This window comes from Sardina pilchardus, chromosome 4 (assembly GCF_963854185.1).
Source record: "Sardina pilchardus chromosome 4, fSarPil1.1, whole genome shotgun sequence".
NCBI classification, from domain to species: domain Eukaryota; kingdom Metazoa; phylum Chordata; class Actinopteri; order Clupeiformes; family Clupeidae; genus Sardina; species Sardina pilchardus.
The window spans coordinates 28,680,869-28,697,491 of NC_084997.1; the positions used below are offsets into that span (position 1 = coordinate 28,680,869).

The 16,623-nt window shown below is 45.8% G+C and overlaps 1 protein-coding gene across 3 annotated transcripts; it reads right to left on the reverse strand.

Moving 5' to 3' along the window:
• Positions 1 to 459: 459 nt before the first annotated feature.
• fastkd1 (FAST kinase domains 1) lies at positions 460 to 15,786 on the reverse strand. 3 transcript variants are annotated; one of them, XM_062534903.1, is made up of 17 exons: positions 15,433 to 15,785; positions 14,549 to 15,093; positions 12,888 to 12,956; positions 12,455 to 12,580; positions 10,203 to 10,332; positions 9,539 to 9,807; positions 9,204 to 9,314; positions 8,392 to 8,523; positions 7,351 to 7,569; positions 5,757 to 6,024; positions 4,661 to 4,775; positions 3,872 to 4,000; positions 3,276 to 3,407; positions 2,650 to 2,772; positions 1,952 to 2,093; positions 1,345 to 1,459; positions 460 to 946 (listed from the first exon to the last, which is right to left on the reverse strand). In XM_062534903.1, the coding sequence occupies exons 2-17, from the start codon at positions 14,887 to 14,889 to the stop codon at positions 854 to 856; spliced, it is 2,514 nt and encodes an 837-aa protein (XP_062390887.1). In that variant the 5' UTR covers positions 14,890 to 15,093; positions 15,433 to 15,785; the 3' UTR covers positions 460 to 853. The 3 variants fall into 3 exon arrangements, with proteins under 3 accessions (XP_062390887.1, XP_062390888.1, XP_062390889.1); XM_062534904.1 differs by having other exon boundaries at positions 14,549 to 15,102; XM_062534905.1 differs by lacking the exons at positions 460 to 946; positions 1,345 to 1,459; positions 1,952 to 2,093 and having other exon boundaries at positions 2,650 to 2,734; positions 15,433 to 15,786.
• Positions 15,787 to 16,623: the final 837 nt, after the last annotated feature.

Consider the following 16,623-nt stretch of genomic DNA (forward strand, 5'->3'; position numbering starts at 1 on the left):
TAAATCATCGCTGTCAAAGTCAGTTAACGATAGTTGCCTTATGAAGGCGTTGACTGGCCAGAGTATTGTGTCAATCATATTCAAGTGACGGAAGTGCAAAATTCTACCCTATCGGTCACTGCTTCACGGGTGGGACTTATCTGCCATAAGGATCCATTGAAACGGGAAAAATCCACGAGCCGCGGGGGGTTTCACTCGATTTACATTGAAGTCAATGGGAAAAGATATCGATGGTAGTGAAGCAAGAAAATCGTCTGATTCACTGCAATTGTCTGTTTCACCGCGGGTGTGGGGATGGCGCTGTTGTCACTCACAGAATTGAATTCAGGAAAACAACTCGTCTTAATGACTGTCTTTCTGTTTCAAAACAGTGAAAATGGGATTATTGTAAGGTTTTTTTTTATTTTTTATGTTTACTTTTTTTTTGGTGAAGCACTGCTTCACCTGTAGTCTTATAGAAGCCTCCTCTGCCATACACACATATACTGCTTTAAATGGCATAATCAAAGATTATGTCCAAATGTGTACAAAAGAGCATCAGACATTTTATTAAATATTCTGTAGCGCTGTTAGAACAGGGGTCACACTCAATATTAGCACATGGAATTCAAACTCAGACATAATATATTTTCCAAGGCGTTTTTTTTTTTGGATAAGTCACACTATCATACTGCAAGATGAATTGATCCCCAGTCAGTTTTCCCTTCTTGCTCATAATCGTGGTCATCTTCAGACGATGTCCATCCATGAACCTGTGGCAATGCACTGACTTACATGACCTTTATATATATATAAAAAAAATACATATACTGTATATGTAAATGTGCATAATGTTTTCATGTCCGTCAGAAGTTCATGGTGAGTCGGGGAATATCTTCTTCTTTAGGTACTGTTGCCAGGCGTCGTGAGTGGACAGTTCCATAGAGTTCCATTCATAGTGAGGGATCTACAGAAGCAGAGAGGGGAAGCCATCAAATTAGGAGGGAGGTTTTATTCACAACGCATTCCACATAGTGCTTTACAGTGGAAAAAGCAGCCTAAACCAACAGTTGAAACATTAGCAGGCTTAAACCTCACAAAGTAGACCATACATTTATGTAAGATGATAAAATTGAATAGAAAAAGTATTTCATCAAAAAATGTCTGTACAGGTCAATGGGGGTAATGGTGATTATGAATATCTGAGAAGCTAATAATACAAGTTACTTTGCTCACATTTTTTTTTTTTTTAAATGACTACACACATACATATATTCTTATACACAAATAAACAGACACCACATTATATTAAAAACATTTCCCCCAAATAATCATATTTACAAACACCAGCATCTTTTACTTTACCTGGATGACATGGTATCCAAGAATTTCAAGGTGCCTTTTTTTCAAAAGGACATCTGCTTTGATATGCCGAGAGTTTTTGCAGAACGACTTTGGGCCAAGGAAGTCAAGGGCGATTCTTTTCAACAGAGAAGACGGCAAAAAAACAAAAGGTCAGATTAACCGTTTGTTTGACTTGATTGGATTTTGTTACCGTCTTACTTCCCCTTAACCCTTGATGCTCCGACTAGAATTACTGTACGTCCAAATTCCTTCAACAGTGGTAAACAATCATGCTGAACACCTTCTGTCCAAACAGTTAAATTTAACCGTTTTTTTTTTTTTTTCAACAGTCCATTTCATTGGTGTTCGCAAAAGTTCGTGGAGAATTCAAGGCAAAGAGAAAACTATTTGCAAATGTTCACTAATTCACTGCTCCCCCCTGGTCTAGTGCATTTTGAAAGGAGTAGCATCTCATCTCTGGCAGCGAACAACATTTTTAACACATTTTGCCATTTCACTGTGAGTTATGTGTGTGTGTGTGTGTGTGTGTGTGTGTGTGTGTGTGTGTGTGTGTGTGTGTGTGTGTGTGTGTGTGTGTGTGTGTGTGTGTGTGTGTGTGTGTGTCTACCTCTGGGGTCCTGGGGGGAGCTCCGCCCCATCCTCAGTAGCGTCGGACATCCACTGCACCTTGCCCTCCTCACCCATCTGCAGCTGGCTGGGCACGGAGTAGGGCACGGGCTGGCCCTGTCGGTCCAACACAAACTCAAAGTCTGGGGAGAGACCACAACACACACACACACACACACGCACGCACGCACACACACACACACACACACACACACACACAACAAAACTCTCATCAAGGAGAATGTGGAGCGAGTATAGAAGTATGGATTGTAGAATGTGGAGAGAGTACATAAGTATGGAGGAGTGTGGAATGTGGAGAGAGTGTACAAAAGTATGGAGGAGTGTAGAATGTGGAGATAGCATGGAAGTATGGAGGAGTGTACAGTGTGGAAATGTTATGTAGAAGAGTGTGGAATGTGAAGTACATGTGGAAGTATGTAGAGAATGAAGTATGTGTAGTAGAGTGTGGAGTGAGAACAGGAGGAAGAGGAGCGTGAAGCAAGTGTAGAAGTATGGAATGAGTGTAGAAGAGTGTGGAGTGAGTATAGAAGAGTAGGAGCGTGAAGTGTGTGTAGAGGACTATGGAACGAGTGTAGAAGTATGGCGAAGTATGACTGAGTATGGTAGAGGAGTGTGGAGTGTGTGTAAAGTAAGTATAGAAGCATGAAGTATGGAGGTGTGTAGCGTGCGCTTGCTTACCAACAGTGTAGAAGTATGGGGTCACCACGGCTACGCGGGCGCAGTCGATCCCGCCAAGAACCTCCCCGAGAATCTTAAGGATCTGCTGCTGGATCGGACGGGAAGACATGTAGGAAACATTCCCTGTAGTTAACACACAAGAGATGAGAACCATTCCCTGTAGTTAACACACAAGAGATGAGAACCATTCCCTGTAGTTAACACACAAGAGATGAGAACCATTCCCTGTAGTTAACACACAAGAGATAAGAACCATTCCCTGTAGTTAACACAAGAGACATGGGAACCATTCCCTGTAGGTAACACACAAGAGATGAGAACCATTCCCTGTAGTTAACACACAAGAGATAAGAACCATTCCCTGTAGTTAACACACAAGAGATAAGAACCATTCCCTGTAGTTAACACACAAGAGATAAGAACCATTCCCTGTAGTTAACACACAAGAGATAAGAACCATTCCCTGTAGTTAACACACAAGAGATGAGAACCATTCCCTGTAGGTAACACACAAGAGATGAGAACCATTCCCTGTAGTTAACACACAAGAGATGAGAACCATTCCCTGTAGTTAACACAGGAGAGGCCTATTAGAGATGAGTTCCTCCGCCCCTAGGGAGCCATACCTCTCCTCTGCTGCTGTCTGCAGTAGCGGTCGTGGAACCAGGGCACCTGGTGCTCGGGGCACTCCAGACACACGGCCCGGTTCAGCTCCATGAGGCGCTGTCGGATCCGCCAGTTCAGGGTGTCTGATAGCGCTGCACACAAAAACACCCAACCAACGCACACCGTAAAGCCACGCACTCTGCCGTAATTTCCCCGACTATTAGCCGCGGCTTATACATTGATTTTACAACATTTCTTCAGCTATGAGGTTAATACATGGGAGCAGTTAATATGGCAATAATATGGCTTTGCTTCTTTTAACTTTCATAAAATACTGTCCTGCGGTTTATACACAGGAAATGACTGTATATACACATCATTACACACACTCTAGATCAGCTTTTAATCAACTCAACAGAATCACAAGAGTAAGGAGTCACCATAGTTTTTATTCGTATTCTCCCTCTGATAATTGTCATCTCTAGGACTTCATTAGCAACTAAGAATAAAAATGTAACTGCTAAAATGCTGTTATATTATTTCATTTTTGTGTGGCCACTGTCCTTTAAAATTACCCCAAGGGCGTCATGAGCGCCCTGTGGACGTCTATACTCACTCTCCAACTGGGAGTCCAGCTTGCCCAGGAAGTTGACTGTGAAGATCTCCTTGATGATCTCCTTTGGGAAGTAGTCAGCCATGGCCAGCAGGTGAGCCAGCAGCACCAGCAGGTGAGGGTCAAACGAGCCTGAGAGAGGGAGAGAGAGAGAGAGAGAGAGAGAAGGAAAGAAAGAAAGAAAGAAGGAAAGAAGGAAAGAAAGAAGGAAATAAAGAAAGAAGGAAGGAAAGAAGGAAAGAAGGAAAGAAGGAAAGAAAGAAAGAAAGAGAGACAGAGAGAACATTTACATACAGTGCAGCTCCTCAAATCCAAAGCCAGTAGCCGGGTTGCACTTCTTAGGTTTGGCTGTAAAGTGTGGGTCTGCATCTCGGCAACCTCACAACTGAGGAGGTGTAAACATTTAAGTAACAACTGAGTGTTATGATGACACTATTTGTACCTTCAGTTTAGTATAGCTTCTACACTCCAATAAACGTTCAAACTAGACCAAATATGCAATACACTGATAATGGCAACTGAAAGAACCATCTCAATCACATTCCACTAGGACTACAGAACTGAAGAAATCAAACTTTGCTGTGCTTCAAGAACTACATGAATACAAATCTACTGTGTTATACCATTCTATTATCACTGTTATTGATATTAGAATTAGAAGTAATTTCTTGGGGTTAACAACAGATTTTCACATTTCTTATAGCGGCATATGCAAGAATCTATTAAACATCATGTGTATTACCTTTCAAAATGTAGTATTGTATAATAACAAATATGAGCATGAGATCTTACTGATGTGTGGTGTGAGGTGCTGAATGCACGCGTTGAACATCTCGTCCACTAGGGGAGTGTCGTAGTTCAGCAAGGAGAAAGGCACCAAGATGGCGTACATGGACGAGTAGTGAATCTACAGAAGAGTGACAATTACACAAACATTACAACGTCACCCAAGATCAGCTCTTTCTTGTGGAAGGAGAACTAATGTTATTAAGATGCACGAATCATTAGGTTGGTTAGATGTAAAAGCTAGATTTTTGTCATCTAATCATTGATGGTTTTTTTTATTATTATTTATAGAAATTTGTTCTTCAGTTCAGTGACACATAAATATTCAACAAGGCATGCAGCTGGAGGTTGTTTCACCTTACCAAGATCCAAGTCTATGATTCAACGTACAGTTATATATGCAATGCAACAGTGGAACTCACTCCCTTATCCTACTACTCTTCTTCATAGCTTAAAGAAACAAATAAAGAAATAAAAGTCATTATCTAAATATCAACTTTAATTGATGCTGCTGTTAGTCTGTTTGTGTTTTGTTTTGTATTTGTCATGTGATGTTAAAGAGAAACTATGCAGGATTGGCGATTTCATCTCCGGTTTCGGTTTTAATTTTCGCTCGTTTTATGCTTGCATATTTCTCTGCAGAGCTTCCCCAACAGCTTTAGCGTGTATATTTATACATATATAGGCTATATATAAATGTATAAATTGTAAGCGTGGTTCTTCTTGGGAAGGGAACAGGGAACGATCGTCTCCTGCAGAAACTGCAAGGTTGCAATAGCGGATAGGGACACCGGGGGCGGGAGGAAATGTGACTGTTTTCGATAAAACTGGTCAGTCAAGCAAAACAACGATTTCTAATCGATTTTATGACTATGAAAAAGTTGCATAGGGTCTCTTTAACCATGTTTTATGCGAAATGTAATTATGTATTGTCTGTGCATTATGCATCCATGTGATGTATGTCATGTCCGTTGTCATCTGTGTATTTGAATATTACATTTGTCACTCTGATCAAAGACCCCAGGAAGAATAGCTGCTGCGTAGCTAATGCAGATCTAAATAATAAACAAACAAACAAACACACACACACACGCACACACACCTGCTGTATGTTCTCCAGGGTCACCTCGGCGATGCGGTCCAAGAGGTGCGGGCTGAGGTAGGTGGAGCGGGTCAGGAAAACGGCCATGTCCGCCATGTTGCCCGGGGCGATCTGGTCGGCCAGTCTCCGACACGCGGCCACCGACTCCTCCAGGAGCATCTCCTCGAACCACTCCCCCGTCATGTACCGTAGCTCTTCCACGAGCAGCCCCAGGCGGTCAGCGTGGCCCAGCCTCTCGTGACCGCAGCGGATCAGGCTCTGAAGGAGGCTAGGGGAGAAGAGAAATAAGACCCGTTTTTACATACAGTTGTGTGGAAAAAGTGTTTGCTCCCTTCCTGATTTCTTATTTTTTTTTTTTGCATGTTTGTCACACTTACATGTTTAAGATCATCAAACAAATTGAAATATTATGCAGTTTTTAAATGAAGGTTCTTATTATTAAGGGGGGGGGGGGGGGGGGGATCAAAAACGACATGGCCCTGTGTGAAAGTGATTCGAGTGGTTCCATTCCCAGGCCGCCGGTGTTCGGCGCAGGTGTCCCAGCCAGGTGTGCCCCAGCTTGGGCCCAGTCTCATGTTTACACGCGGCGATTCAAACGCTTGGGCCCAGTCTCATGTTTACACGCGGCGATTCAAACGCTTTGCGTCATTCAAACAAGGAATCATGTATTTATGCATCTTATTCAGCACATTCAAATCAGTAATTCAAATTGAAACACCCCTAACAATAAACCTTTCATTGCAACATGCTCCAACTTTTGCCAGTTTCAAGTCCAGACTTAAGACCAAACTGATCTCTACACTGGCTAATTGCCCTTACACCAACTAGTTTGACAAGCAGAGACGGACATCTCGGGTTCAGAAAGTAAAAGTCCTGCCAAGTATTTGATCCAAACATTTAGTAAACCAGCTCATCCTAATCAGCATCCAGGTAGATCAGATAAATAGTGATATCACCTGTGTAATGTGCACAGGTAGAAAGAATATATGACAGGACCTTTACTATCTGGAACTGGGATGTCCGATGTTGACAAAGGTTATCATACAACCCAACACAAGCAGTCCCGCCCCACACATACACACACACACACACACACACACACACACACACACACACACACACACACACACACACACCTGACGTAGCGGCTGGGGGGCGCTGACACACACAGACAGACACACACACCTGACGTAGCGGCTGGGGGCGCTGACACACACACACACACACACCTGACGTAGCGGCTGGGGGCGTGGTGGATGTAGGTGGGGTCGTAGCGGAGCAGCTTGGCGATGGACTGGGCGTACACACACACACACACACACACACACACACACCTGACGTAGCGGCTGGGGGCGTGGTGGAGGTAGGTGGGGTCGTAGCGGAGCAGCTTGACGATGGACTGGGCGTACACACACACACACACACACACACCTGACGTAGCGGCTGGGGGCGTGCGTACACACACACACACACACACACACACACACACCTGACGTAGCGGCTGGGGGCGTAGTGGAGGTAGGTGGGGTCGTAGCGGAGCAGCTTGGCGATGGACTGGGCGTACACACACACACACACACACACACACACACACCTGACGTAGCGGCTGGGGGCGTGGTGGAGGTAGGTGGGGTCGTAGCGGAGCAGCTTGGCGATGGACTGGGCGTGGTTGTTGAGGTCGCTGAGGTTGCACTGGGGCAGCACGGCCTCCACGCGGGCCAGCGCCGCGTCGTCCAGCCGGGGGGACGGCAGCCGGGAGAGCACGCGCATCAGCGCCGTCACCTCGTACGGGTACACGCTCGTCTGCAGGAACCTGGGGAGGGGGGGGGAGAGAGAGAGAGAGAGAGAGAGAGAGAGAGAGAGAGAGAGAGAGATAGAGAGAGAGAGAGAGAGATAGAGAGAGAGAGAGAGAGAGAGATAGAGAGAGAGAGAGAGAGAGAGAGCGAGAGCAAGAGCGAGAGCGAGAGAGAGAGAGTGTCTTTCTCCCATACACACACTTGCCGTCTCTCTCTACTTTGGATTTACGTGTGAGTGCTTCCTTGTCTCACTATTGCATCTCTACAACTCTTTATGGTTTAACTTATAAAACCCTGTTTTAAGGGCATTTTCACTTCCTTTAGTTAGAAGCATTTATCCTGGTCATTGTAAGTGCCATTCACACATGCTACATATTGGGTTTTTTTTTCAGCACAGTCTAGGCTACCCAGATCTGCCACAATATAATGTATTAATACTTGCATTGATTTGATTTTGTATTAATAAAAATACAAAAAAGCATACTATACAAATTCTTACATTTTGATATGTGTGTATCTAACCACAGCAAGCTGACAGCTCGACATGACTTTCATGGTTGTGTAGGCCTGACTGCCCTAAAAATGGCAATATAAGAACCATGGTGGAGGGATACTTTGGGGCTGAACAATTTACAGAAATATGTGGTGTGTGCCTTACAGAAATAAATATTTAGTGATGAAAAATGACTTTTTGACACTTTTTGTGCTCCATATTTGTGACACGAGCTGATCTGGCCTGACTTGTTTGTGTATATATACTTTGTGTCAATCGGGCTCATACAGTAGGGTTAACTCTTCACTATGTGTGTGTGTGTGTGTGTGTGGGCTTTAGAACTCACTGGAGCATGATGTTGCGGAGCCGGTTATAGAAGGCAGGACTCTGGTAGTGCAGCTCCGTGAGGATATGGGTCACCCTGGCGACCTCCATTGGACGGTAGTGGTCCAGGTGTTTGTGCAGGACAGAGGCAAACCTGTGGGCACACTCAAAGTAAGGCTACGTTCACACCACAAATGTTAATGCTCAATTGCTCTGATCCGACTCAAATGTTAATGCTCAATTGCTCTGATCCGACTTTTTGTTCGGCTGTTCACATCACCTTTTAAAATGTGGCCTATATCAGAATCCAGTGTGAACTGTTTACGGTTCTGAACTGACCCGCATGCACAAAAGAACAATAACAATGACATCAGCTAACTCCCACTGGCACAAAGTTGTGACAAATGTTGATGCAGATTGACGTAAAAGCTCGCCCCTAGCCCGATTTGATTGGTTACCCCAGATGGTGGGGGTAAACGTAACGTGCATCATTGCTCGTGGCCAGAGTATCTTGCGGACACTATTCAAATTGTGCTCTCGCAAGAACTCTGGATTTCCAGGGTAGCAAACTGTGAGGACGAGGGCAGAAATGTTTACTTGCTGGGGGGCGTGGGGGCGCTGTGGAGCAACAGGCTACAGCGCTCATACCACGTACGGGTCCGAGTGCCCACAGGGGTCCCAGGTTCGAGTCCGGCCTGCGGTCATATCCCCATCTCACCCCAGCTCTCTCTCCCCCACTCATTTCCGGTCTCAGTCTTTACTGGCACAAATAAAGGCAAAAAGCCCCAAAAAATATACTTAAAAAAAAAAGAAAGAAAAAGAAGAAATACTTACTTGCTGATGAGCTGGGGGTTCCTGCAATTCAGCTCCTCCAGAGTCTCAGCCACAGTCAGAGCCTGCTGGCCGCTCAGCTCGTCCGCCAGGAGCAGGGCCATATTCTCCAGCCTAGCACAGCACAGCACAGTACAGCACAGCGCAGCGCTCTATTAGAACAATATCGCCTCATATATACAGTAGATTAGATTAGATTCGATTCAACTTTACTGTCCCTTCATCCTTCATTACGATCAAGATACTATCAAACAAAGCGGACTTTAGGGGCCACGTGTACTCGGGTACGGTAACGAATTGCCTAGTGTGAGTACGCCCTTAATCTCTGCGGCCGGTACCTTTCGCGGGTCTCCTGGTCGGCCATGGGCCCGAGCAAGGCGAAGAGCTTGGCGAAGGACAAGGGGTCGCTGCTGGCGTCCACCAGCTCCAGCAGGCGCTGGCGCGAGGCCAGGCGGAAGTCGCAGTTGTTGAACTGCAGCCCCTGGTAGAGGCCCGAGATCAGGAAGAGGTCCTGGACGTGCATCCGCTCCACGTTGAGCAGCAGCAGGCGGTTGCACTTCTCCAGCAGCTCACGGTCCATGTGCTTGGAGTAACGCATGAATTGCACCTGGTGCACAGGAATTATATATATTTTTTTTAAAAAATGTAAAATATGCATGAGATAACAAAGGAGGACACAAACATAAATACTGCTCTGCGGCTTATACGCAGGAAATTACTGTAAGGCCTACAATATCCAAACTGATACAGAAAGAGGGAATGTCTATCATTACCAACTGCAATAGCACTTTAGAATGACTCCTCTCTGGGCAGAGAGAAAGTCTCTGTATAGATGTATGCTTGTATGTATACCGTATGTTGAATGTTGTGTTTGTGTTGTTGCTGAAACACTGCCATTTCCCCTTGAGGATGAATAAAGCATATCTATCTATCTATCTATCTATCTATCTATCTATCTATCTATCTATCTATCTATCTGTGTGTTCCACTTATGTGACGCACCACGCGGCGTGGGTTGTTGTACTGGTTGACGTCCATGGAGTCGAGCAGGATGCTGGCCTTCTTGCTGAGCGCGTCCTGCAGCCGAGGCGACGCCAGAGCGGACACCGTGCTCATCAGGGTTGAGAGCACCCTGAGGACAGCAGAGCGGCCGTTAGTCAGAAGGACTGAGGAAAACACACACACACACACACACACACTTTCCATCCTGAGGACAGCAAAGCGGCCGTTAGTCAGAGGGACTGAGAAAAACACACACACACACACACACACACACACTTTCCATCCTGAGGACAGCAGAGCGGCCGTTAGTTAGAGGGACTGAGGAAAACACACACACACTTTCCATCCTGAGGACAGCAGAGCGGCCGTTAGTCAGAGGGACTGAGGAAAACACACACACACACACTTTCTATCCTGAGGACAGCAGAGCGGCCGTTAGTTAGAGGGACTGAGGAAAACACACACACACACACACACTTTCCATCCTGAGGACAGCAGAGAGGCCGTTAGTCAGAGGGACTGAAGAAAACACACACACACACTTTCTATCTTGAGGACAGCAGAGTGGCCGTTAGTCAGAGGGACTGAGGAAAACACACACACACACACACACACTTTCCATCCTGAGGACAGCAGAGCGGCCGTTAGTCAGAGGGACTGAGGAAAACACACACACACTTTCCACCCTGAGGACAGCAGAGCGGCCGTTAGTCAGAGGGACTGAGGAAAACACACACACACACACACTTTCCATCCTGAGGACAGCAGAGCGGCCGTTAGTCAGAGGGACTGAGGAAAACACACACACACACTTTCTATCCTGAGGACAGCAGAGTGGCCGTTAGTCAGAGGGACTGAGGAAAACACACACACACACACACACACACTTTCCATCCTGAGGACAGCAGAGCGGCCGTTAGTCAGAGGGACTGAGGAAAACACACACACACTTTCCATCCTGAGGACAGCAGAGCGGCCGTTAGTCAGAGGGACTGAGGAAAACACACACACACACACTTTCTATCCTGAGGACAGCAGAGTGGCCGTTAGTCAGAGGGACTGAGGAAAACACACACACACACACACACACACTTTCCATCCTGAGGACAGCAGAGCGGCCGTTAGTCAGAGGGACTGAGGAAAACACACACACACACACACTTTCCATCCTGAGGACAGCAGAGCGGCCGTTAGTCAGAGGGACTGAGGAAAACACACACACACTTTCCATCCTGAGGAGAGCAGAGTGGCCGTTAGTCAGAGGGACTGAGGAAAACACACACACACTTTCCATCTTGAGGAGAGCAGAGCGGCCGTTAGTTACTGTAGAGGGACTGAGGAAAACACACACACACTTTCTATCCTGAGGAGATAAGCAGAGCAGAGAGGGCCGAGGAAAACTTATTTATTTAACTATTAATCTATTTGTTCATTCTTAACGTAAGACACAATCAATTATTTCCTTTCCTGATGTAAATGTTGGCTTTACTCTGCTGAAATTTGATGCGGACATGAGGCCTAAATTCAGATTCCTAGGAGACACTACAACTTGTCATGTAGTGACCGCACACACAGCACACAAACAAAGCTCAAAGCAGGGGGAGGCGGAGAGGAGGAAACAGGAGCTCTCTGGACTTCACTGGCTGCCTCTCATTCGGACTTTTATACTGTACGTCCTCCATCGCTCCTCGGGCCTCCATCCTCACTGATGGGGGGGAATGATGGGGCGAAAACAATGGGATAGTCTATCCAGTGTCAGTGGGAACACCCCTTGAGGATCGAGCATCGAGGATCGAGGAGGCATGTTGAGAATACTCCAATACGCTTGTGTCACACGAGTGCCATTTTGAACATTTTCAGGGCAAAAACGAGGCTGAGGTGATGTTGCACTACAGTACATTCACTTACAGCAATTTGAGTTGCTTTAATAACAATCCTGGTGCCTTAACAAAAAACCTTGAGTCTTCTTCACTATCAATGTTCACGACGATGGATGTCAATAAAGTGGGCTTATGAAGGAAATCGGACCTTGAGATCAATATAAAAGGATGTCCTAATAGTATAGCGGGCGACCTCACCACATATAACACAGGAGAGAGAACACACAAGTTTTAAGTGGGGTCTCAGTCTGGGGAACAAAGGTACTTTAAAGTTGTCTGATGCCGTGCATGTGTCCACACGACATATTGTAGACAAACAGAGAACCTGAGTTTCTGAACAAAACCAAACAGCACAGGACAACCAGCACCCACCTCACATCGTTTATCAAGTGAAGCTTCTGTCTGACAATCTCGGTGATCTCGCCCATCAGAGTACTATGATAGTGGTGCTGGCCAATCAAGCTGACCGTGAACTTGGAGAGTGCGGGCATCTCAACTCTGGAAGAAAAGGAAGTCCACATCTCAACACACTGTTGCAATACTCAGCCTAACATAGATTAGATAGATACTTTATTGATCCTCATGGGGAAATTCAAGGTCCCAGCAGCTTAAGACACCACACACAACATACACTACAATGTAAACAGGATGAAAGCATATCAATTAAAAAAAATAAAATGACTAAAAGAACAGTAAAATATACTAAAGATAAAGATGAACATGAAAGATGCATATTTGCGAATGCTTGAAATGCATTTCCAATCCTCAAGATTTAGGATTGGAAGGGATTGGATAGATCGTTCACCTGTCCAGTCTGTTCCACGCCTCCGTGACCAACTGCTGGATGAGGGAATCGTGGGATTCCACACCGAGTCTGCGGAAAACACCTCACGTTCAATTAAGCATTTTGATTGTATTTTAACTTCCAGACTTGTAGCAATCATTCACCATAACCTGGACACACTCAGGGCTGATAGGCAGGACATTATTTGTGCCTGAAATGATCAAATTCATTCAAAGACAATAGAGAGAACAGCTTTTCTTGACATTGTACATGGCCAAGCTCAAGCCTGGATTCAGGCACCATGCCTGAACTCTATCAGGCCTGCACTGCCTACCTCACCCAATGTCTGTCACACACACACACACACACTCTCTCTCTCTCACACATACACACCTGTCCCACACCTGAGTGCATCGTAGAGCACGTTCTCTCTCTCTCTCTCCCTCTCTCCTCCCCCCCCCCCCCCCCCCCATTGCGTCTAAATCGTCATTGTTAAAAAATGTTGTTTCTTTTAGGCGCTCCGTGTACATGGTCTTGAAAAACGCGGATTGATGTGACTCTAAATTTGAAGATTGATTACTTTTATTACACGATCTATGTCAATTCAAACTCGATGAAATGTTTTGGCTGTGGTCAGGTTGGCCATCTAATAAAGGTCTGTCCAGCAAAACAGGTAGAGCCTGGAACGTCAAAAGACTCAGCTGGAAATCTCTCTCGCTCTCTCTCTCTCTCACACACACGCACCTGTCCCACACCTGAGTGCATCGTAGAACACGTCCACCACGTCCACCACGCATGCACACACACACACACACACACACACACACACACACACGCACACACACACACACACACACGCACCTGAGTGCATCATAGCGCACGTCCACCACACACACACACACAGTGTCACACACACACACACACCTGTCACACACCTGAGTGCATCATAGAGCACGTCCACCACACACACACACACACCTGAATGCATCATAGAGCATGTCCACCACACACACACAGTCACACACACACACCTGTCACACACCTTAGTGCATCGTAGAGCACGTCCATCACACACACTCACACACAGACACACACCTGTGTGCATCGTAGAGCACGTCCATCACACACACACACCTGTCACACACCTGTGTGCATCGTAGAGCACGTCCATCTCACACACACACACACACAGACACACACCTGTGTGCATCGTAGAGCACGTCCATCACACACACACACCTGTCACACACCTGTGTGCATCGTAGAGCACGTCCATCTCACACACACACACACACCTGAGTGCATCGTAGAGCACGTCCATCACACACACTCACACACACACACCTGTGTGCATCGTAGAGCATGTCCATCACACACACACACACACACACCTGTGTGCATCGTAGAGCATGTCCACCACACACACACACACACACACACACACACACACACCTGTGTGCATTGTAGAGCACGTCCACCACACACACACACACACACACCTGTGTGCATCGTAGAGCACGTCCATCACACACACTCACACACACACACCTGTGTGTATCGTAGAGCACGTCCACCACACACACACACACACACACACACACACACACACACACACACACACACCTGTGTGCATCGTAGAGCACGTCCACCACACACACACACACACACACACACACACACACCTGTGTGCATCGTAGAGCACGTCCACCACCATGTCGTCGTCCATCTGGCTGATCTTGTTCTCGGCCAGCACGCAAAGCGTGAGGAACTGCGGGTGTGCGCGCACCTGGTCGATGGTGCGGAGGTGCTCGGGCCTCTTCTTCTGGAGGTGCCAGAGCCGGTCCATGGCGCAGCCCACGTGGCCCACCGACAGCTTCGCCTTGTGCCGCCCCACCACCTCCAGGACCTGGTCCTCGCCTGAGCACGCCTGCAGCTGGTCCATCACCTGGTCCCGAGACGCCGGGCTCAAGCGGAAGAACCGCAGCTGCGACAAGCCAAGTCTGAGGGATCTCAGGCGCATCATGGCTGGTGAGGAAGAGGAGGGGGTAGGAGAAGGAGGAAGGGGAGAAAAGAAGGAGGAGGAGGAGGAAGGGGGAGATGGGAATGACCAGGTTTGATCAGGAGGGTGTCATATTCAGGCTATTGAGATATACTGGTCGCCATGGTTCTGTTCAAGATCAGTTCAGATCATGTGAAATGCTGTCTTCTTTTGTCATGCCTGAAGTGTCTGTCACAGCTGCGGATAAAGAGAAAGGATTTGTAGTAAGTTAAATGTGAAATGTAGATAACAGTAAGTTAATGAAGATGACAGGTAAGAAACTTCCACACAGTTTCTTAGACTTTGAGATGCTGACACGTGCCATAGTTCTGCCTACATTTATAAATCTTTATATCAGAGCCTTATTGCATTTGAGTTCAAGTATTCAAATACACGAGTGTCACTACACTGGTCAAGTGTCAAACCTGAGAGTAGACCTGTATGCATGTAGCTTGATGCTATGTAGCCAATTTACCCATATTAACGTAACCTAACTTCAGGGCAGACCATTCTCAAAATCCAGCTTACCTCTTCAGGTGCAAAGGCACATCACAACACCGCCGACGCTGGCCTGTGATCGGTTATCATTGTGACAGACAGCGGGTTTGACTTTCAAGCATGGCTAACGAGAAGCGCACACCCCAGTGTTACAAAAACGACCTGTTTAGCAACTCACGTGTCATATGGTATAGTCTATGCATACAACATACAAGCTTGTCGGCGACTTTGGTAGAGACCGTATTCTGACAGGCTCTTTTCACAATGACCTACGTTCTTCTACTGTGCGCTTTACAAAGAACAGGTTTCTGAAATATTAGTTGAAGCCGGTCTGAGTGTAGTAAAACAACAGTTAGCTAACATGCTAAGTACGGACAACAGCTAAGTGCTGCTTACGCTTGCCCCTGTAGGACAGGAGTGCAATCGCAGTTCACGAAGAATATCAATAAAAGCATCGGTCTCAACTTCTGTAGGCCTACTATATACTTTAAATTGATTCTGTTCTCACATATATTGACAGCCATTACCGAGATGGATGCTCGCTCAAATATATTGATTGCGCAGATGGATCAATTTGCATAGGTATTATTGGCAAATATTGCCTTCATAACTTGTTAATCTAATCTAGTCTAATGCATTCATTAGCTCCACACTCCACAAACACTGACAGCTAAGCTTTTAATTTTCCAGCTCCCTGGTGCTGGAATCTCCAAAGAACTTAAGTTATCTGTTGCTATCTATCTTAACCATTTTAGCCATTTTCTCAAGCAAATTAAGATCTGACAGTTGTAAATGCTTTCACTTACTAACCATTAAGTTATTATTTTGTGTTATGCATTATCTGTCTTGCTTGCTACACTTGTTTTTTCATTATTGTTTTTTAATTGATATTCTATAATGACATGTAAGTAGCCTACAATGAAGTGTTATGTAGGCTATGTTTTGTTGAACCTGTCTTTTCTGTGCTCTGTTTCTAGGCTTCATCTTATTTGTGCAATGTTATGTTAGAGCTCTGCAAAAGAGGCTGAAGGTCTCAATGGGTTTCATAGGTCACATAAAAATGAAATAAAAATAAAATGTGAGAATCTCACACAGCCTCCAGACAAAAATCCAGACATTTGACTGGCACATCTAGGTTTTGTCAGACTACTTATTTATACAACACATTTGTGACTTTGGTGATTTGCTGGCATTCTTTATTTGTAGCAAGCCTTCACTGCA